General features: G+C 37.7%; 1 protein-coding gene across 2 annotated transcripts; it reads left to right on the top strand.

The window, feature by feature from the left end:
* The first annotated feature begins 945 nt into the window (after positions 1 to 945).
* On the top strand, positions 946 to 24,775 carry CEP83 (centrosomal protein 83). 2 transcript variants are annotated; one of them, XM_053943461.1, is made up of 16 exons: positions 946 to 980; positions 6,697 to 6,950; positions 7,314 to 7,464; positions 8,657 to 8,749; positions 9,016 to 9,147; positions 11,549 to 11,800; positions 13,109 to 13,240; positions 15,138 to 15,252; positions 16,719 to 16,863; positions 16,991 to 17,140; positions 17,783 to 17,858; positions 18,952 to 19,109; positions 21,818 to 21,947; positions 22,838 to 22,941; positions 23,594 to 23,774; positions 24,472 to 24,775. In XM_053943461.1, exons 2-16 carry the CDS (start codon positions 6,802 to 6,804, stop codon positions 24,652 to 24,654), a joined length of 2,151 nt encoding a protein of 716 aa, XP_053799436.1. In that variant the 5' UTR covers positions 946 to 980; positions 6,697 to 6,801; the 3' UTR covers positions 24,655 to 24,775. The 2 variants fall into 2 exon arrangements, with proteins under 2 accessions (XP_053799436.1, XP_053799437.1); XM_053943462.1 differs by lacking the exon at positions 946 to 980 and adding an exon at positions 1,135 to 1,444.
* Positions 24,776 to 25,609: the final 834 nt, after the last annotated feature.

Below are 25,609 nucleotides of genomic sequence, written 5' to 3'. Positions count from 1 at the left end.
AGATGCCTGGTGTCATGTTTCTCATGTAAATTAATTGTTTTCCAATAGATTATAGCTATATAATCCTGCTATGAACAGACACTAATAGAACCAAAGAATCTGTGCCATTCTACCATTCCTGTTAATGCAGCTGTAAAAGGGAGAAAGGCTTCTGTTTGGTCTTAGTTAATATTTGTAGAGCTGACAGTGAAATAAAAAAATTGGATACAGAAAATGAGTGCAACTTCATAACACTTTCTAGAAAGATTTCTTTGCAGTGTAAAACTGTTTAGATCTATGGCTTTTAATGTTCATCTTTTTCATCAAAATTTGTTTTGAATAAAAATTAATTTTTATTTCATTACAGAGTCTTGTGGTGTCGTTGATTTCTCTACAGGTGTACATTGGTATGATGGAATACCGTTGATATTTCACTTCTAACATTGCAAAAAGTGCAACATCCATGCAAACCCGCACAGCGGCATGGTGTGCAGAGCCAGGCTGACAGAGAAGCTGAGCTCTCGCCACGGAGCTGCGCAAACCACGGATTCAAACACTTGATTATCTGCAGCCACCTCTGGCAGTGACTGCAGCTGCAATCTCCCGCTGCTAGCAAATGTGACATTTGCCTTGTTTGTCACTTTTTCTTCGGGTATGTGTGTGTGTCATCACCAATACCCACCTTCTAATATACTAACTGAAAACAATTTTAATCCTTGCTAAAGCGCTGCTAGCTTTATTAGAGAAATGCCAATACCGATCAGGACGTTCAATCTCTTGCTTCATTCAAAGAGATTTTAGAAGGAAAATGAGGATGTTTACGAGAAGATGGTGCTTACAGCATTTCAGCCGCTCGTAGCAGCCGATCTCCGTGCGAGAGCAGCGGCCCGGGCCGCACCTGAGGGCTGCCCCCGCCATGACGGAGCCCGCCCGTCTCCCGGCAGCGCTCCCAGCGTGCCCCGCGCGCCGCGGGCCCCGGCGGGCGGCGCGGCCGGCGGGAGGTGAGAGGCGCCATTTTTAAATCGCTCGGGCCGGCGGCAGCCACGCCTGGCTGGGCTGTGGGGGCATTCCTCTGTGCGAGGGGGAGCCGGGGTGTGCGGAGGACCGGGCTGTAAGGGGGGAGCCGGGCTCTGATGGGGGCTGGACTGACCGCGGCCCTTCTGCGTGCGTGGGGCCGCGCCTCTCGGCGGACGGGCGGGGAGGCCCCCCTGGCCTCTGCCCGGCTCCCCGCGCTCCCCCGGCCCGGGCCGTTGCTGACCGCGGAGCCGGGACAGCTGGGGGAGCCCAGCGCTGCTCTGTGCCCGCTGCTCCAACTCCGCCGACAGCCGGCTGCGGCCTCTGCGGCCTGCCGCGTTCGCCATCGCCTGGCACAGTTCAGGGGCAGGAGCAGCCGCTCGCTGCAGGCTTTCACGTGTTTACGCTTGTCTGCTTTGCTTTCCACCAGCGATCCTCAGCCATGTTCGCTGTGAGGAAAATTATTATTTTTCTGCGCTTCTGGATGTGTGTCAGCCGTGTTAGTGTTATTCCTCTGACGGAGCTCCTATGTCTATAAGTAAAAAAAACAAACAAACAAACAAAAAAAAACCAAAAAAAAACCCAAAAACCCCAGTAAAAAGATCGCAGTGACTTAAGCGGCTCACTTGGCCTCTCAGTCGATCTTTGTTCATGTACTGTAGAGTGTATATAAAATCATTTTATGATGATCATGTTTCTGCCCACAGGAGGTGTGGGATACGTATGCCAGTGTGAAACCTATGCCCTCCCTGAACATCTCTATTTTTGAGTCAACATGAAAGGGAAGTGATTTTTCAGAAGAGTTTTGTTTGTGGACTATAGCTGTATTTGCAAAAAACAGCCATTTGTATGCCCGAGTAGAACTTTGAATGAGATTTTAGTGAGCGAAAGTTAATGTGTGTTTGAAGGTCTCTTACCATGAAAAAACAGTGGGAAACATACATGGTGTGTGGAGACTGGCTGCTCTTGAGTACAGCTCAATTTACCAGGTGTAGCTCCCATTCAAAATTCAATTTGATCAGTAACTACTGTCAGTTTGACTTGGTGGTGTATGTGGCTAAAGCACAAATTTTAGCCCTGAGTTAAAAGAGAACCTTGTTTGTTGTTTTTCACCTAATAAATAACTGGATCTGTAGTATAAGACAGAAACTGAAAGTGCCGTGTAGGGATGGACACTGCAATAGTATGTGGTTAATTGTTGAAACTTTGACCTTGAACAGTGTTGTGGAGGGAGTGGATAGTAGCTTGTATGAGATTGATGTCTTCTGTAAGGCAGCTGTCATACAGATATTCTCCAGTATTTCTGCACTTAGCTGCACAAAAGAGTTTAGTGTTTATTTTCAGTGGATTCTCTGCAGTAACATCTGAGCAGTGTCCAGGTTATGGAACTCTCTATAACAAAGGATTTCCTGTTTCTCTTTGGTTTTGCCTCCCTAGATTTTTTTTTAAGGTGATTGCTTTGATTGTTGCAAGTTGCTGATGACAGATCAGTAGAATCTGGACTGTTAAAGTAAAATGCAGCGTGCTGTCACATTTCTCAAATTATATAGAAGGAGGTTTGGGGTTTTTTATTATACACTTGATGTTCGTGGGAAGTCTGATCTGTTGTGAGTGTGTTGCATAGTTGTTTAAGATAAGGTTTGTTTCACTGCATTGTAACAGTGTAAAATCTTGGTATCTAGTCCAAGGCTGTGATTTTGTGCACATCTGAGCTCTGTGCTGTGCCAGCTCTCTGCTCCTGAAAGGAGAAAGGCTTGCTCCTCCTCTTGTCTGTTTACTTGGCTCTTTGTTCCTTTCCCCTAGTCCGTACCAGCTGCCCACTTTCACTGATGATGTTGCTTGCTGGATTTTTCCATGAGCTCGTGTGACTCACTGACCTCACAGAAAAACTATTGAGTGTTTTCTGCTTGTTTGAGTGTGTTGGCTTCTTGAGTTAAAACAGTCCATGAAGGGGTCTGATGAATGACAAATACAGGAATGGGGACAAAGAAACGAGGAGTGGAACCCTCCCGTTCCTGGTGACAGTGAGCTCTTGTGTTGGATTACATTTTTGCATTGGATCATTATCTGGTCTTACTGGAGACTCTTGAGCAGGCATGAGAAGGGGTGGTGTTTGAAGAGTTGCTTTAATGAGGCTGTGCTTTCCTTGAGTTTTTCACTCTTTCAGGCAAATAGTTCATTGTTTCAGAAGATCTTGGCTAATTGGATTAGAAAAAAAGAAAGAGTAAATAAAGAGGTCTGGAGTTGTGACAGAAGCAGGCAGAGGAATTAGACCATGAATTGTGTGAAGAAGCTCTTTGTCTGTCACAGATTTTACTGAGAATTTTACTGCTTGAGCAAAACCTGGCACAAGGCTAAATACGATCAGGTTTTTAGTTAGTTGCAAAATTATATTCATTGTATCATCTCTAGCTGTTTAAAACTGCGTTCAAACAGGATAAATATAAGTGTTTTAAGTGTGGCATGGAAAAGAGAGCCATGAGTGACTTATGTATGGCACTCAGGGGAATTACCAATACATGGTGCAGTCATGTCATTTGGTTATGCCAGGTGAACAAGAAGGAAGCCTTGCTGTTGTAAACAAAATGCCATAAAATTCAAAGAAAGAATAAAATCATATTGATATATCATATTTTTCTCTAAATGCAAGTATTTTCACTTTTAAGAGCTTGTAGCAAAGAAAAAGTTAAAATAATAGAGCTGAAAAATCTTGCAAAAGAAAAGCCCTTTCATGATGTGCAGCTATAAAGAGGAGAGATGTATAGTAGGTCATTCAGCAGTGTTTCTCTCTTGAGGAGGAGAAAAAATTGGAGAAGAAAGGCAAAACAAAGGTGATTCTTGGAAATTAACTGATTTACTTCACTACAGTAAGTATTACCATTTTACCTATAGAGTGTGCATTTCCTAGGTTTCAGGACACTGCACCAATGCCACTTATACCTGTGGAAAATGATGTTATGGTTTCATAGTATGAATTTGGGGTGACTGATACAAGTTTGCAGTTTGGTAGCTTGATAAAATTTGGCAAGTAAGTAGGTACAGAATTAAGTTTAGATATGATGGCGGGTTTAGTTTCTTTAAAGTATGTTTTATGCTTCTCCACTTCTTGAACACATCTCCAAGAGAGGAAGAACCTAGTGTTCTTCTAAAGTATTTCTCAAAAATTATGGGTGTAGTCTTTGTGTAATTTTGAAGATTATTTAAGGCCTGTTCACTGACTGTGAGCAACTACTGTCAGCCGTTAGCACAGAAGAGATTCTGGTTGGTAATACACTTAAAGTATTAACATCCCTAAATGTTGTTAACTATTGGCAGTGTACTGCCAGAAAATATTTTGTGATAACTTCTGAGAAAAAACCCCAAAACAACAAAAAACTTTTTTGCATGTGAATAGATTAAATACTACAAATTGCTCTTTGTGTTTCCGAGGAAAGAGCTCTCATGAGGTAATGAAATCTCTAGTGTCTGCTTCAGTTGTCACCAGGAGTGCAGATCATTACATTTGCCGCTAGATGTCCCTGCAAGCCAAAAGAGTTTTGTTTCCTTAAATACAACAGGTTTTTGCAGTCTGGAGCATTGTTTTGTCAGCTGCAATTATCTCCCTCTCTCTTCTCCTTTTATCTTTTTCATGAAATCTTCATGCATATGAATACATGGCCAGGTGTGTGTCTTGCTTTGTAATTTGTGCACTTTTTGATAGTAATGAAAGCTGTGAGGAGAAAATATACTTCTCACCTGCAGCAGCTTGGAATAGAGAGTACAAAAGGCTGTGTTCCAGCTTATCTTGGCTGATGTTGTCTCAGAAAACATAGTGTTTTCTCAGTGTCTTTGACTTTATCTCCATTACGCCACCTTCAAAAATACTTCTTACTCAAGTAAGCAGCACAATTCAGACCCGACTTTAAATGCCGTGTTCCTAATTCTGAGCTTTGGCTTACAGTTTGATAGTTACATTTAGTATCTATAGCATATGAAAGCAAAGTGCTATTGCCTGGATGTTGGAATATTTTGTTGGTTTGGTTTGTTGTTTTGGTTTGTTCTTATTGTTTGTGTGGGGGTTTTGTTTGTTTTTAATAGTGGTGTGTTAACCCTGTTGATATGCTTAGAAATTTTTTGGGACATGCTGCCTTGAATTTTCTCTGTGTACCAGACCTTTCTCTCTTCTCACATGATTTATTGTCTTTAGCATCACTGATCTATTTTCCTCATCCAGCTGTTGGTTTAACAATTGAAAATGTCTTTATATTGAGCTTGAAAATTGCTGTTGTCCTTTGTTCCTCAACAGCCAACAAAATTCAGGGATGAAGAAGAGATTGTATTGATTAGAAGGGTCTTCAAAACCTATGTCATTGATGTTTGAAATTGGTTGTGCATTTATGACAGTCACAGAGGATAATGTTCTTTATTCTGATTTCTTCCTCTTCATTCTTTCAGCAAATTTGGGTAAAACAAAATACCACCTTGCTGTTGTTGCTTTGCCTAGACTGATGTTATAAGTGGTAGATTTTTCTGACCTTTTCTTGTTTTAGCAATGGAGGAAGGAAAAATGGGAAAGAAAGTCATACATTTACCTTTTGTTGACATTATCATGTCTTTGTGGAATAGGTGGTTTTTTCCCAGTATGGAAGACAGATTTTCATCTTGCTTATAGCTCAGGAGTTTATAAAATCAAATTGTGTTTAAGATACATCCATGAAAGAGTGCAGTGGTAGAAAATATACATGCAACTGTGCATGTAAAGAAGGTGAGGTGTTTGTAGTGATGGTAGAGATTTATCATTGTTTCTGTTTGAGTTTTACTTTGTACAAAGGTACACTTTGCACACAGCAGACATGGACTTCTTAGGCATCAGTCCAGCTATGCAAAAAGCTAAAATGGCAGAGTAGTTGTTTTTAAAGCTTTGTAACTTCCCTAAAATTCAGTTACAGTCCTCCCTCCCCCAGATCCTGTAGAAGTGTCAATAATGATCAGATTAGTACCTATTGCTTCAAATATCAAAGAGCACCAATGAGGCATATTAGAATACTTCCTTATTTCTTAGGAACTCTTGATTTGCATCTTTCCTCACACCAATCTGATATTATCACATTTTGTAAGTGTCTTTCAGGAAAGGTCACAAGAAACCACAAGATAAGCTTTGAAAATAAGGAAGTGAACTGTGGGCAGATGTCTTCCAGGCTGTCCCTGATACCTTAACTCTTCTCCAGAGAGAACTGATAGAAATTCAATAGAGAATTATCTGTTTTTCTTCCAGCTGAAATACTGGTGTGTTGATTAATACAAGATGTTACGACAGTGTAACAGACTTTTTAATAAGTAGTAAGAAAAGCTGTGTGTCTGCTGTCTGTGACCTCTGCCTGAACTCTGATTAAAAAGGCATGATTAGGGCATCATAGTTGGAATCTCAGTGTATAGCATAAGTAAAAATAACACATCATGTAATCTTTCAGATAGTAATGGTTGTTCTTATTTTGTATTGACACAAATGACCTTCATGTTTAAGTGTATTCTATGCCCCTGGAAGTGCTATTACTTCTCAGGGCAGGCTGCATGAGCAGAGAAGAGTTGCACTTTCAGTAAAGGTTTCTAATCTGTGTTGCAGCAGAACGAGGATTCTTCTGTACTTAAAGCAAAAGCAGTGTGTGAAACCTTTGAGCTGTGAATGTACTTGAATGCTAATTACATGTCCTTGTATTTGTTCAGGTGTCTTGATCTTCTGAGATGTCAGCAGAACGAGTGAATGGTCTTGTAGATTAGTTATACATTAATCTTGTCTTCTCCATACTCATCACGAATAGTCCTCATACAATGGATGGTTTGGGCAACCTCCTTCCTCTTGTGGGTGAAAGTGGTGAAGCAGCTAATTCACAAGAAATACTAAAACTTTTGATGGATGAAAAAATGCGAAGTGAGCACCACAAAGCAAATTACCAAACTTTAAGGGCAGAACACCTAAGGTACATCAATTTAAACAAATTTCTTTCTTTGAGTTGTTAAAAGGTAAAGCTAGATGTTGGAAGGGATTTATTTGTATGTGTGAGATGTGTGTTAGCTATTTCTGTGTGTAAGGACAGATTTGAATGTTGTTCATATAAGAAAAGAAACAATTCAAAGTACCTTAAGACATTGCAGATGATGCTTCTGCAACAGTTTTTATGTTTATAAGTGTGGGACAACTTTTCTGTATATTACAGAAAGAGGGTATGAATAGCTTTAGTTCTTATTTGGTGTCTGTATGTTTGCTTCTGTGTGTGTCTTTTGAACTTTAAAGTCTAATTTTAAAAGGTGAATATAAAGTAAATATGTATTTGATCTTTCAGATTACAAGAGGATTATACCAAATCACAAGATGAATTGAAACGGTTGTTAGTTGAAAAACAGGCTGTACATGACAAATTTCAGCAGCTTCTTGCTGACTTCCAAGAGCAGTTGCTGGCTAAAACACAAGAGCTGGAACAAGTGAAGCAGCAGGTGAGATAATTTACTGGAAGGATTTGGTATGTGTTTTTATCCTGTAGTAGGGCCATGTAGATTTTTCTGTTAATGCAGCATGCATATACCCAGCTTGGATGTATTTCAGATGTCTTGAAATGCACCCAATCCAAGTAATGGCTCTTTTCTAGAGTGACTATGGGTTGAAATTACTGTTTGCTTGTTTAACTGAATCACCCAAATCCTGTTGTTAGGTGCTGTGTAAGACTCTCAGTCTCTGTGCTTACTCTGCTGTTAAGGGGAGAATCATCTGTCTTGGAGGGTAACTTAGGTGCCTAAACCTGTTAGGATAAAGTGATTAGAAAAATAGATATTTGTTTCTCTTTGTGATGACAGCTTTCTTCTTTCTTTTTCTTAAAAAATCCCAAACCAAAATCAAACAAAAAAACTCCTCAACATTTAAGATAACTTGGGTGACACTCTATGCAACTGATTGTTTCCTTAAAGTAATGCAGGACATGTTCTTAGGAAACAAATATAACCACTAACAAAACGATCCCAGACTCTGAAAGGAGGAGATGCGCCTCAGCACCATATCTAGACCTAGTTTCGAGGGACTTCAGAGTACAGATAAGTGAAAGAAAAGTAGAATAAATAAGACTGTCACAGTTGTGGATGACTTTTTTTTGTTTTAAACTCTGTTTCTTGGAACCATACCAAGAAATTTTATCAAAATACCATACAGAATGGAGCTTAAGGCAAGGAATCTTTCCTGATAGTGTTTTTCATTCGAACCAGTACCCAAGTATCCATTGGAAAACACACACTAATATGTTTTGCAAATAATTATTTGGTGTTGCTCATTTATATCTTTTTGGGTTGGTTCACTTACTGTTAGACACTAATTCTTTATCTTTTATGTGAGACTGCTTTTCCTTCCCCCATCCCCCACAAAGGAGATAAATCTCTTGGCAATTCAGCCTGCAATTTGTGTTGCTTCTATTGCTAAGTGCTGGCATTCCAAATGCTTCTGCTATCTTCTCAGAATATTTTTAGTTCACTAATACTTTTTAGTTTCTGTAGCTACTATTGAAATTTCTTTAGAAAAATATAGAGAATTAAGTAGGATTCCAAAAATCGTATTTTAAATACTTTTTTCCTGGCTATGTGACCTATCACAGTGTAAATAACTGAATATGACTAATCACTTGTGATACTTTTCTGTTTTAAGGTGCTAACTCCTCAGAAATTAGAACGGTTAAAAGCGAAAATATATGAGGAATTGGAGTCTCCTATGAGAGAGCGTTATCAGAAGCTAGAAAATGTAAGTCATTGAAATTTTATTTTATTTAGGGTAGTGATCACTACTTTATAGTTCTTCCTAAAACCTTAAGAAATTAAAACTGAAAGGGGAGCAAAGTATGGCATTATTTCTCTGGTAATGTTGTCCCAGGCAGGGAAGATTGAAATCATGGAAGAGGTGACATTCAGTTCATCAGAGACAACTTGTGAAACAATAGGAACATTGCATGGACATTTAAAGGAAGTACATTTGAAAACTTTTTTTTTTTTTTTTTTGGTCTAACTTAGGAAGTAGAAAAATACAGAACACTATATAACAAACTTCGTTACGACCATACCTTTCTGAAATCAGAATTTGAGCATCAAAAGGAAGAACATGCACATATTTTAGAAGAGAAGAAAATAAAATATGAGGCTGAGGTACGTAGACTATTATAGAAGCTTAGACAGTATCTCTGACAAAGCTGCTTGATCACTGTGGAACTGTTGGTACTTGAAGGGTTGTCAGTTTGACTCCATTTCATGTTTGTTTCTATTCTCTTAATTCTCAAAGCACTTCTGTGACTTAGCCTAAGGCTGCCTCTGTAGATTTGTTCAGTGATGGGTTGCAATATTATTTGTGCTATTAAAAGTAAGAATAACTTACTTTCTGGTAAATGACTGCCAGTATGGTTGCTTAATGCTGTTTTTAATCACATTTGTGATTTGTGACATGATGCTAATTTGAAATTAATAAATTATCTGAGTAACCAATGTAAGTTTTATCTTTAAATTACTTATGTGGCAACTTATCGAGGAAGAGATATTGTTAATAGCAGACAAGGGTACATTTAGCCATGTACTTGTCATGATCTTAGTTTGGATCAAGGTAGTGATAATCAAAAAGATACTGAAAACTTTGGTAACTTTATTTCATTTGTATTAGCTCCTGAAGAAACCATTCGTTCATTTCTTTGGACTTTTGAAAGTGTATGTAGCTAAATAAATTGCCAGCTGATTTAGGTTTTAAATATATACATCATTGTAAATGAGTTGCAGATGTCATTTGCATATCCATTTAAGTGTTTGTCTGGAAGCATATATTCTAAGATGCCAGATTTGAATGTATTACTCCAAACATCAGACACAAATCAAAGCAATCATCACTTGCAAAATCAATCCAAGTTTGCAAATGCAGTGCATTAAAAACAGAACAGTTGTTCTTCCTGGAGCTAAACCCACATGCTGCTTTACAGCCTGCCTCTCTCATGGGCTTGTTGAGTTTTTGCTAGTCCTGCAGCTAATTAGCACACTTACACAGAATACAAATACCTTGAGCCCAGGGCACAGTGTGATCTGGTTTCTCTCAAAGGCTTTTTAACATTCCATGTCATTTTGCATAAGGAGGCTGTAAAAACGTCCTAATTCTTAAATGATGGCTTGGGCATATCATGCAATTGAATCTCCCCATAAAAGGCATTTGGAGGGCTTTTGCTGCAGAAATCAGGTTTATTTGTAGAGAACGCTGGTGAAACTTTTAAAAGGACTGCTGCAGATCAGAGTTTGGACTAGTCTCCAAATATGGAGAGAATTCTTACGTACCTTTCTTTCTCACTCTTTTGCTCCCGCTGTTATATTCAGTCCACGTAACTTATTTTGAAATGTAACAATCTATGAATTTATGTGTTTGTTAATTACAGTCTCCAGATTGGCTTGTACCTTTTGTACTACTTTGTAAGAGAGAGCTGGGGTTTTCATTGTTGTTATTAGTTTGGGTTTTGGTTTGGGTTTTTGTTTCTTTTTGGTTTATTGTCTGTCAGGGCCCAGTCATGTTGGCTCTCTGGAGTTTTTAGCAGATTTGAGTTCTGTTGTAATTATAAGATAGTGGAATCATAAGTTGGAAGAGACTCTTTATAGTCCAAAATCTTGTTTAGAATATTGAAGTGTAATGAGATCAGGTTGCTCAGGTCCATGTCCAGCCAAGTCTTGAACATCTGCAAGGATTGGGATTCCATAATTTTTCTGGGCAGACTCTTTCAGTATTTAACCATCTTCATGGTAAACTTTTTTCATAATACATAATTGGAACTTCACATGTTCCAAATTGTGCCTGTTGCTCTCTTCCCATCACTGTGCATCTTCTCTTCTCTGAGCTGAGGCTTACTTCTCTCAGCTTGTCCCTATATGTCATATTCCCCAACCCTCTGAACACCTTAGTGGCCATCTGGACCTGACACAAACTCCCCATGCAACTTTACCAGTACTGGAAGGGGGACAAAGGATCACTTCCCTGGATCTGCTAGTTATCCTTCTGCCAATCTGCCAGGATTGGATTGGGTGCTTTGCTGACTAATGTTTAGCTTGTTGTCCACTAGGATCCCCAGATCCTTTTCCATGGAGATACTTCCTAGGCAATTGCTACGGGCCTGTACTGTTGCATTGGATTACTCCATCTCAGATGCATGTCTTGCTCTTCTTGTTGAAGAGGATCCAGTTCTGTCCATTCCTTCAGTTTGTCCAGATTCTTCAGGATAGCAGTTCTGCCGTCCAACAGATTGACCATTTTCCCCCAGTTTGGTGTCACACTCAAGCTTGCTGAAAGTGACTCCATGCCATCATCCAGCTTGCAAATAAAGACATCAGTCAGTGTTGCACTCTGTCTCAAAAAGTCCACACTAATTACAGACATTCAGGTGGTCTTGCTTTGAATTTCCTACTCTAAACAAATGAATGTTTAAATGTCCACTGCTGCTCTTTTCTGAATTGTTAACTACTGTAGTTGTTGCTGCCTGACACCTAACCAATGTAAGAACTTTTTATTTTTCTGATTAACAACTATCAGATTGCAAGACTGGATAAAGATAAGGAAGAACTCCATAATCAGCTCCTTAGCATTGATCCCACAAGGGACAGTAAACGTGTGGAGGCACTTTCTAGAGAAAAGGCACAACTGTGTCAGAAATTAAAAGCCTTAGAAGCAGAAGTAGAAGAACTAAGAGCAGAAAGACACAACTGTGTTGTGCAAGCAGAAAATGTTCAAAGAGTACAAGCACGACAGTTAGCTGAGATGCAGACCATGATGCGATCTCTAGAGGTAAGATTTTCTTTTGTTTCCCCTCCTTGTAGAGTGTAGTAAGAATAAAACTTGGCCTGACAGAGCTGTCACTGAAATCACTGATAATTTTGCCATTGACTCCACAATTTGAATTTCTACATTTCAGATTTAAAATCAAATTGTAGTTGACTGGGAGTCATACACTGCCAGTTCAACTTTGGACAGTCTCTCAACTGAGAAATTCTGCTGAATGATCTCCTTTCTAAACAAGCGCGTTAGATCCGTATTTGTAGTCAGTAAGGTCATGTCAGCACTTGCCATTTAGCTGGACTTAGAAACCAATATGTTAATAATCTGCTGCAGTAATTCTTTATTCTTTTCATCACATGATGCTCCTCTCTTTAATCCTTTCCTCATCTGTCATCTTTTTTGCTTACCAATGCCTCTTCTTTCCCCAACACATTACTGCAGCTGCTTAGTACTCAGCTGTTGCTCTCCCTGTTGTTCTCCTTGGTATTTCTGGGCTGTTGCACTTTTCCACTGTATTCCTCGTCTGTCATCCTCAGACCTTCTGTCAGTCCTTGCTACCTCTCTAGGTAACAAGCCTTTTCATCTAGATTCTTCACACAGTTGCAGCATGCAAATAGATGGTTCATTTTCTTTTTTATTATTATCAGTGCTGTATACTTCAGTTACAAAATGCGCTGATCTCAACTTTAAAAGTGCTGTAATCTTCTTAGACAGCTTTAAAGAGAGCCCTGCTGAAAACAGAAGTGTTTAGAAAAAGGAAATCATGTATTAGATTACCTTTTTGATATTCAGTAAAGATCAGGGTCATGTCTTGTAAAGATCGGAGTCTGTAATGCAGTAATTGCATTTTATTTCCTCTCCAGGATGTTAATTCTTCTGTCAGTATGACTGCATAGGCCAGCATATAACACCATATGTAGTTACACTGTTTATAGCCCAGTAATTTACTGGTAAGCACAACTGCAGCCTCATAACCAAGTCAGATTACCACCACTCCTTTTCAAGGGGGATTGAAAATGGGAGTGATTCTGTGTAGTAAAAATAGTAGTAGTAGTAGTAATAAAAAGTAATAGTAGTGTGTAGTAATATTCTGTTAGTAAAAATAGTTGTGACTTTTTAGTAAAATTCAAGGCAATTGTTATATTGGAATATATGGTTGAGCAAAGATGAATATTTATAGATCATATTATATATTATTATGTTATTATTATTAACAAGACAGTAATATCTGAAAGCCCAGATCAATCAAATATTTCAAATAAGTAACAAGAGGCAACCCAGCTCCAAAAATCTTAAAAAATACTTCCTTCATTCAAGGCAGAAAAGAAGTCTGCTGAACAACAGGTTGATCGCATTGAGAAGGAACTGCTGACGAGTCATGAGCAAAACATGCTCTTAACTAGCAAACTTCACAAATCTGAACGAGAAGTCAATTCCTTAACTGCTCAAGTAAGTACTTTTATGGTATCTTAAACGTTTTTCACATCCTGTTATTTTTTTCTGCTTATATTTTAGACTAAGAATAAAGTAACAATGTCTTCTGCTGTGACTTGAAATAGGTATGGAATTTTTCCCTTAGTTCCAGTTGAAAGACAAAGAATATGTGACTTTACAGGAGGAATGTCATACCTAAAAGTATCTCTAAAGAGTGAGGTTATGTTCTTATTATTCCATCTTCTAGATCTTTTTCCTGAACAGAACAAGACTTGTGAAGTATCTTCATATTCATGTTTTTAATGTTCATGAAAACAGTCAACCTTTAGAGCTTTAAACTGATCTTTCTTCATTTTTTTTCTTTTCTTTTTTTCTTTTCTTTTTTCTTTTTTTTTTAGTTTTTTTAAATTTAAATTTCTTTTTTCTTTTTTCCTTTTCCCTTCTTTTTCCCCCTTCCTTTTTCCCCCTTCCTTTTTCCCCCTTCCTTTTTCCCCCTTCCTTTTTCCCCCTTCCTTTTTCCCCCCTTCTTTTTCCCCCCTTCTTTTTTCCCCCTTCTTTTTTCCCCCTTCTTTTTTCCTAATGGAGCCACGGCTGCTGGAGGTCTTAAAAACTATCCTGTGAATGGGCTGTGTTAGCTACAGGAAGCAAGCTGCATTGGAGTTACTTGTGGAGATTTAGGTTATATTAAAAGCAGGGTAATCAAGTTAGCAAAGCCTTTTTCTTGGACTAATGCCAGCATAGCTTGTACAGAAACATTTCAGTACAGAATTGCATCACAGCATTTTAAGTTGACCATTGTCTTAACATATATTTGATTAACTTTGTTGGATTGGCACCAGATCTTAGAATTTTGTTCTATGTTTGTACACTTTTCCTTTTATTTTTTTTTTTTTGAGATCTTTTTACAGTGCATATTTATGAGTGCTAAGTATTTAATTTTGGTCATTCATAAAAAAAATTCTAATTTTCCATAGGAATAAGGTATAGCTATTTAAAGCCTCTTTATGTAAAATGCCATACTTGGCCTCCATGAATGCTAAATAGGAGGGGAAAACTTCTGGTAAACATGTTTCAGTCATTTCCCAGACTATATCAAAGATTGTTACAGTCTTTATTTTTTGTATCAATTGGTCTTCTCTGCTCCCCTCCAGAAGCAGGACAAAATGAAATGTTGCAGTGATGTTTCTCAAAGGGAGGAAAATAGAAGCTTTACTATACTAGCCTTTACTATATAGCCTTTACTATACCACCTGCTTCCGCTCCCACTCAAACCTATTCCTGAGCACAGGTGCATGTTTGTCTTCTGGATTTTCTGCCTTAAAAAACCCACCTTAAATCTTTTCAAGTTGCCCTGAAATGTTATCAACTTGATATATAAGCAACTAAATCTTCCGTGTAGTTACTTAATAAGCTAGTGTGTCATTCTTAACCTTTTGCCACTTGTATATGCTAGCAGGTCGTAATTACATTTGTCATTGTGAATGGATTTTCATTATAAGTGCTTTCCTCCAGATATTTAATTTGCATTGACCGTGTAATTACTGCGTTCAAATGCCTAAACTATAGAAAGTTTCCATGCAAGCAGTAATTTTCTTTGATTTGATGTTCTTAAAGCTCCTATTTTTTGTGAGGCTATTTGATGTGTCTGTAGAGCAGTATTTGATTTAAAATACACTTTAAAACTATGAAGACCTGGATTTTGAGTAAGTAATGTAGCACACCAGGGGGACTATTACTCGGGGAAGGAGTTGATATTCTGACTTTGGATATCACTGTTTTGATTTACTTGTGGAGATTAAATTTAATTTTATTTTAGCTTGATTCTAAGGTATCTTTAGTCAGAAGTGAAGTAAATATATATATAATTTTATTATAGTTAATTTGATTTGATATTGGTTTTTCTAATTCATAGGTAAAAGAACTTAAACATTCACATAAGTTGGAAGTAACAAATGTCAAATTGGAGGCAGCAAGAACAAAGAGTGAAGTAGAAAGAGAAAGAAACAAGATTCAAAGTGAAATGGATGGTAAAGTATGAAATTATTTTGTAATTATTTCATCTGGTTACTTCAGTTAGAATAATACAACTATTTTTTTCTCTGAACGCTCCCCAGCAGTCTTCAGCTTCTACTTCTGGTCTAGGTAATAGATCTGACAATTCATTTGGTATTTGAAATAATTGTGTCGTTTCACTTGCTCTACTAGGCAAAGAACAATTGAGAGCAGTTTTTCATTGATGTAAATTAATGCATTTGTGACACAACCTGAGCATAATCTGTTTCAAATTATGTACTTCATATGGTTATTTTTTCTATTATTGCTAAGTTCTCGAGTCTTTCATACTCTGCTTGAAACTGTATCGTGCCACAGAGCTTCAGCGGTTGGGGTTTTTTTGATTCTGTGTCTGTGGAATTGATAGCAATTCCATAAGGCTGCCGTATGAAACAAAATACAGTACCTAGCTCATGCTTTGAAGGAAACAGGCATTGCTGTAAGATACCTGATGCAGCTGAGTGTGTAGGCAAGTTGAAATAACTTTCTAGAGTGAAAAGGCCAAAACTTTCTAGTACTAGTTGTGTTTAAATCACACAACTGTACAATTACACAGTTTTAAACTGTCCTCTGTTTAAACTAATTGGCCATAGCCCCAAAATATTACCTTTGTCTTCCTGAAATAATTGTTTCTGTTCACTTGCTTTAATATTAAAGTCCGCTAAGAACAATGAAAAAGTGTTATTTTCTGTATTGACAATATACTTACAGTGTATTGCAAACGAGAAACGTTGGACCCTATGAAATATGAAACTGAATACAGACAAGATTTAAGTTAACCTGAACTTACTGTGGAATTCCATTTGCATCGCTGAATTAGCTAAAGAACCAGGAGTCACTGTTAGAGCATGTTGGCTTATTTGCCAGTGAATATGGGTGTCAGTTACAAGATTTTAGTTTGTATAATTTGTCCCTGCCTATAAAGTCATAGTTTTAGAAATGCCTCATTTGGTAATATAGGTAGATTAAAATGTGAGATTTGTTGTAGCCCAGTTACTAGTTTCACTGACAACCAGTTTCTGTTTACTGTAAACTTTTCCAGAAAATGAAAATTTTGTTGCTTGACCTTTGCATAGCTGTTATGGAACACTTTTTAAAAATTTTAAATCCAGACACAAGTGTTTTGTATAAATTGCTCTGGAGTTTAACTCTGTAATAATATCAACTGTTTAATTACTTTTGTTTATTAAAGTAAGAAACTCTTGTAGACCGTTATTCCAGTGTAATGGTTACTTTTCAAAAGTTTTGGAAATATAACTGTTATACTAAGAAAGGTCTCTTCTTGTTTTCTTGTGTTTTGGTTTTTTCCCCTTCCCCCATTCATTCTATCATTTGAATTGAGATTTTTAATTTCCTTTTGTGAATTTATAGTTATTTGAATATAGGATCCTAGCAGATTCTTATCAATAATATGTTTAACTTTTTTTAATGTATAATGCAGGATTGCTGTCCGACAAGGAAATTCTTACTGCAGCTGTTGAACGTCATAAAGTGCTTTTAGTAGAAAAGGATCGGGAGTTAATTCGTAAAGTGCAAGCTGCCAAAGAGGAAGTTTTTGACAATATTGCAGCCTTACAGAATGAAAAGTATGTCTGATTTCCTCCTCCGTTTCTAAAAGAGGACTGTTTTGTGAGACTTTTAAAAATATCATCTTAACTCAACACTTCTGGCAGTTTGTAGTGATTCTTGTGTGCATGTTCAATAATGTTTTAGGTTAGAACTCGAGAACAGATTAGCTGATCTAGAGAAGATGAAACTGGAACAAGATTCTTGGAGACAATCTGAAAAGGATCAGTATGAAGAGAAACTACGTGCTGTGCAGATGGCAGAAGAATCTAGCAAAAAGGAACTTCAGCGTTTGCGGTAGTGTGACTTTTCTAATCTTAGCACAAATTTCTCATTTTCCCCCCTTAATGCCTTTACAGTAGACAGTATAAAAACTTATTATTCATAGATACAGAAATCTTCATTATGAAATGTTCATTAGTGTAGATTGAACAAAATTATCTTTTGCACTATGTAAAAAAGAGTGCAGAATTAAAAATTAACTGTTTGAAAAGATAATACTTTTCGTCCAAACCTTTAAGTGTTATTTTCAATGGCCATTTTGAAGTAATGATTTGGCAATACACGTTTGTTAAAACTAGTTAAGTGCTGGCTGCTGGCATAGCCCCAGTGTTAGAGTAAACCATTTCTCATTCCAATGGCACCATAGCAGCAATTGGCAAGCTGAGACCCTAATATGCTATCTCTGAGTTGGTTATTATGGTTGGGAGTTTACTTGGCTTACTGTAGTTTAAGGTCAGCATGATAAAATGAATCATATTCCAAAAGTCTTATTCATGTGAATTCTAAGAATGAATAGAAATATAGTTTTAATACTTTTTTAGTTAAATGTGTATCAGCCTTTCAAATAATGCTATTTATTTGTCAGGCTGATTTGTCCTAATTTATAGCATCTGTATTTTGATTAGATAAAAATAAGGATGTCTTACACAATTTTAGATTAAAAATTCAACAGCAAGCTATGCAGACAGAAGAGCTGGAAGAAAAGAAATGTGAAAATGCTAATCTGAAACAGGTAAGGTTTTAGTGCATTGTAATGTTTTATAGTGAAATGCATTCTTTACTGTAGTTACCATGTCCTGTATTTGAAGATTAGATTGAATTTTTAAGGCTTTTTTTTTTCCTTGAGGGATGAAATGTGTACTTCAGATATTTAAAGGAGAAGTGTTCAGAAATCAGTTGTGCTTTCCTGGACCTCTATAAATGGATTACAGTTTTTTGCTTCATGTGTTTTGTCAGTAACAGGGATTTCAAAGCTGAATGTTCATAGACTGGTATGTTGAATATGGTTATGCACTATTTAACTGGAGATTCAGTTGCCATGGAGACTTATAAATTGTTTCTAGGTAATGCTTTGCATTTACACTGCATCTCTCATCTGAGGTTCTTCAAGTGTTTAACAGATGTTTCATAAATGAACAAACTAGTGTAAAGAGGTATATTTCTATTTCAGAGTCAATTGATGGCACTGTTGAAAATCAAACCTATTTTTTTTAACTCCTGCTTGCCTGTGATGTTGTTTAGTAGGTAATAACAATGGTTGTGCATTAAAGGACTCTGCAAGCTGTGTGCACTTGAGGCAATTATTTTTTTCCTCATGAAATCAGAAATTGAGGGATCTAAGTGTCCATGTGGGGGGAGGAAAAGGAAAGGGAAATGATCATTTGTATATGCTGGCTGCAGAGGTTGGACTTTTCAGTGCTTCCTTCTTTTGTGAATTCATCAGTACAGTCACTGTTGGCTGTAACACTCAGTGTGTTATGAGACAGAAGAGCCTGGATAGCTCCACAGCTCTGCTACTACATATTCCATGGTCCTCGAGTTCAGCCCTGGGGCTAAAGTGTTGGATTTCTGAAGTTCTGGGGGACACTTCAGTGACACTGCCTATCTTTCTTGTTTTAACTACAATAGAAACCCTTTGTCACATAGTGATTTACTGTAAAGCTTCTGAAGAAATTGTTGAGTATAGAGAAAACAAACAAGTAAAACAGAAATGAAAAGCTTAAGCTAGTTGGTGTCTCCATTTTGCATTGTCTCAGTATCTCAAAATCAATTGTTCATTATTTGCATACCTTCTGAAACTGAAAAAATATTTTTTGTTTTGGTAGCAAATAAATGATATCCAACTCCAGCTTGCCACACTTTCTCAATCAGAAAAGGATTTGCTAGAATCTAATCAGAAGTTGAAGGAAATAATAGAGAGATTGAAACAAGAATGTCAACATGCAAGGGCTCAAGCAGAGAAAGCTCAACTGGAAACAGAGAAGTAATTTTTTTCTTTTGGCTTTACTTTTCATGCTGCTTGTGTTCTTCTCATGTGGATTACTTCACTGTGGATTGTAGATTCTGAATAAAGTCCAAAAGTTAAAATGAACAGGAAATATTGGACAGTTGTAAAAAATGGCTGTACATTCTGTGGCATAGTATGTATAAAAGCTTTCCTCATGTCCGCTTTAAAAACAGGAGTTTGTTTCCATTCGTATCTGTTTAAATTAATTATTGATTATTGAGATACACTGCTTGCATAAAATGAAATTCTACTTACACCGAAGTGAGTGTCAAACTTCTATAGGTATAAAAGGATCAGACAGTTCTTTTAAGAGTGTTTAAGCTATATGTGTGAAGAGAGCAGTCAAGCATTGTATTATGCATGATAAGGTTCCACGGTCCCAGTCAGTATATGTGTGAATACTTCTTTCTCTTTCCCACTAGCTACTTTTAGCTGATATGAGGAAAGAAAAAGCTTATAGAATATCTTCTAGTTCCTCTCATCAAAATTAAAATTCATCACTTTCCTTTTTCGGACAAGCTTGACCGCATACCATCAAAGAATGACAATAAATGATGAAGGAAGCCAAATTTTATTCAGGTTCCATATAGAAATTAACAGTTTCCTGGAATTTAAAGATTAATTTGTCAGTCTGAAATGGCTTTACAGAATTTCCCATTTTAGTAACCAAATATTTGTCTAACCAGTACTGTATTATTGTGTGATGGGTGCTTTAAAGTCAGTATCCCAGATTAAATATAAAACTTCCAAAGGGTATAACGTAACTTCTTTTTGTTTTAACATCTCTCTTGCTACTAATTGGTACTGCAATTGCTATGTTGTCATTAGTTTAAGTAGTGCTTTTAAATTTAGTATTTGAAGATATTATTGGATTTGGACTGCAGAGTATGTCACTAGCACATTAAATACTTTGGATGTTTGCTTTAGGGAGGTGTACTCACATGTTGAGTGAGAGCGTTGCTGTTACTTGAATGAGATTGTCATTTTCATTTACATATTTATGAATCACAAAACAGTCAGGACTAGGTTTTCCTGGGAAGGCAGTCCTTAGAGATCACTGAACAAGTATTAGGTACTGAGAGCTGCACTAAGGCTGGTACTGCAGAAGTGAAGCAGCTTTGTAGCCTGCATGTAAGTCCTGCAGGTCTGTGCCATTGCTACCCTGGGAGCCTTGGGTCATGCTTCCATTGTTTTTATGAATCTGTGAGTGATAGAACATCCTTCCTCCATTCAGTAAATTCTTATGAGCTTGAACAGCAAAGAGTTAAGTTGCACCAAAGCAAGAGGAAGTGAAATAGGGACCAAAAGTTGAGAAAACAAGATAAAAAGTTTCAGATAAATAAAGTAGTGCCAGTTGAGCATTGAGCAGAAGTAGGCAAATCAGCTGCATGTCTGGCTGTGTCAGTCTTAAAGCTTGGAAATGAAAATGTGAAAGGAGAAAAAAAAGCTAAAGGCAAACTATGAGACTGATGTAGATCAGAGATGAGCTCAAACAGGGACTTGTTTAGCATTTTGGGAACAATGTTAGTGGCATTTAAACCAACCAAACAACAACAATAAAAAACACCTAAAGAAACCCTCACACCCAACTCAAGCATTTTTTAACCATGGCCTCAGCTGAAATCCTTTTACTGCTAAGCAGTGCTCGTCCAAAGTGCTTTGGTTCCTGGGTACTAGTAGTTATTTACAGTCAAGAGTGAGGTACAAGCCATGCTGTGTCAACTAAAAGAGCCATGACAGATGACACAGGGGCCAGGACTCTGTTTCCCAAAGTGAGAGTGAATGATGCCCAATACTTCTGCTGTGAGGAAGGGAGAGGTGGTTTGGTGAGAAACTTATGGAGATGCATTCAGAGTCCCTGTAGGGAAACTGCATCTGCCCAGGACTGGAGTAGTGGTAGATGCACTAATATCAAGCCTTGGTGGTCTTAAAATCTGCTACATAGAATCTCACAATTTGATTTTAACTTTTAACAGTAATGTAATTAAATATGCCATTAGTTCTTGTCTGCTTTGACTCACAATGCAGGTAGCCCAAACAAACAAGGCAGCATGGAGAAACAGCTCCTTTCCTATACACTGCTAGAGAACACAGCCTAATTTTAGTGTGTTGTAACCATGCAAAAGTCTAAGAAGATAGCATATGCCTTTGGTGTGTGTTCATCTGGAATGCTGTCTAGAAACCACATTAGTAGGAGCTTCCTGTTGAGCTGGTGTTTGTTCTGGTTGGGAGCACGTCCTAAGGAAGTCTGTTACAAAGATTTAGTAGACCCCATAGGGCAGCACCCTGCTCTCCTAAACAGAGAACGTAGTTGTCAACTCTTCTGACAACTGACATTTGGAATAGGCATCTGCTCTTGTGTTCCACTGTGATGGTTTGACCTGAATTGAGGAATTTTCTCTGGGTGGTTTGGCAGCATGCCAATCCAACAAGGCACCAACAATTAGCTTCTTAGAATCAGTTTTCAAAATTTGATGGTTGAAGAAATCCTAGGATAATGCACAGGTTCAAATGTTGTAGTCACAATTAGATTGTTAATATAATCAAATTTATGTCAGATCCTTGAAGTATATGAAAGTAGGAGTTGTGAAAAGATGCATCTGTTTTAAGAGCCTTAAGGTATTAACTGAATGTGCTGCTTTGTTTGTATAACCTCTTACTTTTTTAACCTGATTTTTCCAAAGGACTTCAGAATACCAGCGTATGGAATGGCTGCAGGAGAAACATATGCTTACTCAGCACATCACAGAGTATGAAGAGAAATACAAGCAAATGAAGAACAAGCTAAGTCGAGCTGCTGTTGCTCAGAAAAAGGCATGTTGTCTCTTCCTTTTTGAATGAGCCAGCCTGTGTAAAGTTCAACTTTATGTTGGCCAGCTAGAATTGTTTCAATGTTAAGAGTTTATTGGCAGTCTACTGTATATAATAACTAAATATATTGTGTTCTAAGATTAGCATAGAAATAGCTTGAATGACACAGAAAATAATATTACAGCCAGCAACTTTGTTATTACGCCATCAAAGATTTTGTGAGGCTTTCTTGTACACACGTGTGCATTGATCGTTAAGAGGTGAACACCTTGATGAGGGATGATGATACTAGATACTGGACAAATGATGTTCTACTTCTCCTTGATGGAATATTAAAATTTTATTTCTTCCCCTAAGCTTACTTTTTATGAAATAGTTTGGAAGGAAAGGCAGGTTGTTTGTTAAACCTCAATATTAATTAGCAGTGTTATTCACTGAACATGGGTTATGAAACCTACCAGTACCTTTTAAGGTCATGAAAAGTTAAGATCAATATGAGAAAAACAAACAAACAAAACCAACAAAAACAAAACAAAAACAACAACAACAAAAAAAAAAAAAAAAAGGAAGCATACTTTTTTGGTTTTGCTTATACTCATTTATATGTAGTCATTTAAAGGATGACTATTGTGATTCTCAGATACTGTTAATGTTTATTAGTACAGCTGGTCACTGACCAAGTGACTGGCAGCTGTGCCTCTTTCATTCCCATTTTCCACCTCTTCTGTTTCCCATCATGGCAATCTAAGCGCCTTCAAACAACACATTCTCTTCTTAAGGAAGGAAAATCCTACAAAGTGTCACAGCTTGAAACCACATACAGTTTAGATTTAATTTTACATGATCTAATCTATTAAGGTATTGCTTAGCTGTTTGAAACATCTGTTTGACAGAGAAAGACTCTCAATGACAATAAACAAAGGAGGATGCATGAGAAAATAGAACTTTTGGAAGCCAAGATGGAAGAACTAGAAAAAGAAAATCAAGTGTTAAATAGGTAATAAACTTTGCTTTTTCTTAGCTTGAAAAATTACATATGCTCAAAGTATGACTTAAAAATATGAAGTATTTTTGAAGATACATGTTACTTAGATTAGTAACCAGAGTCTAATGGCCTTTAGCACTAGAATTCTTTGAATAGATTCTGTTCAGGATGGGCAGCTGAGAGCTTATGAGACAACTGCAGGGCTGTCTCTTCGAGAAGAAAAAGAGAAAAAATACATGATAGGCACAGTTGCACAAATCCCTTTAAAAGAAGTAAGTGAACAAGATTCAGAATTGCAAGAGAAACAGACATGGCATCATCTTTGAAAGATGAAGTCCTGTTTTTTCTTTCTTCGTTCAGTCCCTATGGAGGGCTTGATTTGAATAATTAATTGAATGTGGCTTGTCTGACTCACTACTGTGAATGGTATTTAAAACTTATGTTATGTAAACTCTAATCTATAGTAGAGCAGATAGCTAAATATGTAGAGGGACATTTAGACAGACATGTAGGCAAAAGAATGTACACAGATCTACCTTCCAGTTCTTCTGTGTAAAGATAGGTAGAAAGGGGTGGTGTTCAACAGCAGAGCATTCTTGGAGAGCTGTGCTGCTGTGTTGGGACAACAAAGATCTTGAGCAATAAGAAATTTGTTATTTCCTAGACAGAATGTTTCCTCTGAAGAATATGCTCGCCTCCAGAAGAGGCTAAAGGACTTGCAACGTCGGCACAATGAATTCCGGAGTATAATTCTGAATCCTGACATACCGTCACTCAATCCAGTTGGTGTAACGCCATCATCTGCTTTGCCTCCTGGGCCTGCAACATCCTTCTCCTTTCTTCAGGTGGGGATATATTACAAGTTGTGAAAATAATACAGCAAAAGAGAGTATTGAAAGACTTCTTTTTTACTGACCTTAGTCTTAAGGAAGGCGTATTTCATCTTTGAACACAAGTAAGAAATTGTGAGTTAGCTAGAGATGTTCCCTTCCTTGCAATAAGAAGGAGTACTTGAAAGACAAAGGATATGTTACAGAATGTAACAACTGGGTAGTTTTAAGCCAGTTCTCTATACTTTGTCCTTCCCCTCAGAGGCTTCAAATGGCTCCTTCTGAGCAAGAAATGGTAGTGTTGTTCTCACACCATGGTTTCATTTCAGTATTGCTGCTCTTGATTTCTTGTGTGGTTAAAAGCATCTTAGGCTGAGCTGCTGAGGGTGAAAATATCTCTCGCTGAGGTTGACCAGGTTGACTTTACAGATTCGTGGTTACCGAGACTTCAGGTTTGTGTGCACCTTCATCTGAGAGGACAATATCTGCAAATGTATTTCTTCCTAATGCTGTTCATCAAAATTGTTAGAACAATACCCATGAAACACTGATGAGTAAAATTTAACAAATAAGGGTGTTTTGGACTTTTCTTTAAGGAAAATAAAAACTTTTCTTTAAGGAGAATAAATGAATGAATGTATTGCTCATTTTGGTTCCTTCTAAGTGTGTAAAATGTAATATAGCAACATTTTTTTCCCCTTTAAATTTCAAGGAGGAGCAGCATCAAAGAGAGCTTGCCCTGCTTGGCAAGCGATTGGAAGAACTTGAAACCAGACAAAGAAAACAGCTGGAAGATCTTGGACCATCTAGAGAGCGGCTAATGGTGGGATGCAGAGACTTGGCAAGAAATAAGTTCACTGGAGAAGATGAAGCACAAAGTGAGGACTCCAAATAAAATCTGCATACTCTCGAAGCTGTTAGCTTTCAATAATTTATCTTTTGTATGTGCTTTTCATATTTTGCCAAAAACATGGTTGTATGTGCCTGAATAGCATAAAATATATTCTGCATAGTTACCCCTTTGTGGATCAGTTTGTTTTACTGCTGGGTCTAAGGACCAGCAGGACTAAGGAGTTTTCTCACTGGGAATCATAAAAAGAATATGCAGGGTTGCCATTCATGACAGGGCTGCACCCTGAATTTGTGTTACCAGTGCAGTGATATTTAGCATAGCAGCAGTTACAGGCTCAATATTGGGATTCAATTGCAGACAGTTTTCCTGGTCCACTCGATTTCCCCTTCTCTGAAGTGCCACTTCTCTGGGCATGTGTGGGGGAAATGGAAGTCCCTTCCACTATAAGCCAAGAGCAGGTTTGGGATGATTTGATGAAGCTGAATAGCTTCCAAGTCTGTGGAATCTGATGTGCATCTCAGGGTCCTGAGGGAACTGGCTGATGTTGTTGCTGTGTTTGAAAGTCATGGCAATTAGGTGATGCCCTCAGTGACTGGAAAAGGGAAACATTGCTCCCATTTTAAAAAGGGAAGAAAGGATGAACCATGAAATTACAGACCAGTGTGCTGCACCTCTCTCTGGGATGATCATGGAGCAGACCCTTCTAGAAGATGTGCTGAGGCAAGTAAAAGACAAGGAGGGGAGCCAAGGTAGCCATCATGGCTTTACTATGGGCAAATTGTGCCCGAGCAATACGGCCTTCTATGACGGAGTGACAGCAACGGGTGACAGGGCAACACCAACAAATGTCATCATTTAGACTTCTGTACAGCCTTTGATATGGTCCCACATGACATGGCTGATCTCCAGATTGAAGAGACATGGATTTGATGGGTGAATCGCCATTCAGTGGATAAGGAATTGGCTGGATGGACACAGCCAGAGTTGTAGTCCATGG

This window comes from Vidua chalybeata, chromosome 5 (assembly GCF_026979565.1).
Source record: "Vidua chalybeata isolate OUT-0048 chromosome 5, bVidCha1 merged haplotype, whole genome shotgun sequence".
Taxonomy (NCBI): Eukaryota; Metazoa; Chordata; class Aves; order Passeriformes; family Viduidae; genus Vidua; species Vidua chalybeata.
This window is presented reverse-complemented; position numbering and strand designations above follow the sequence as displayed.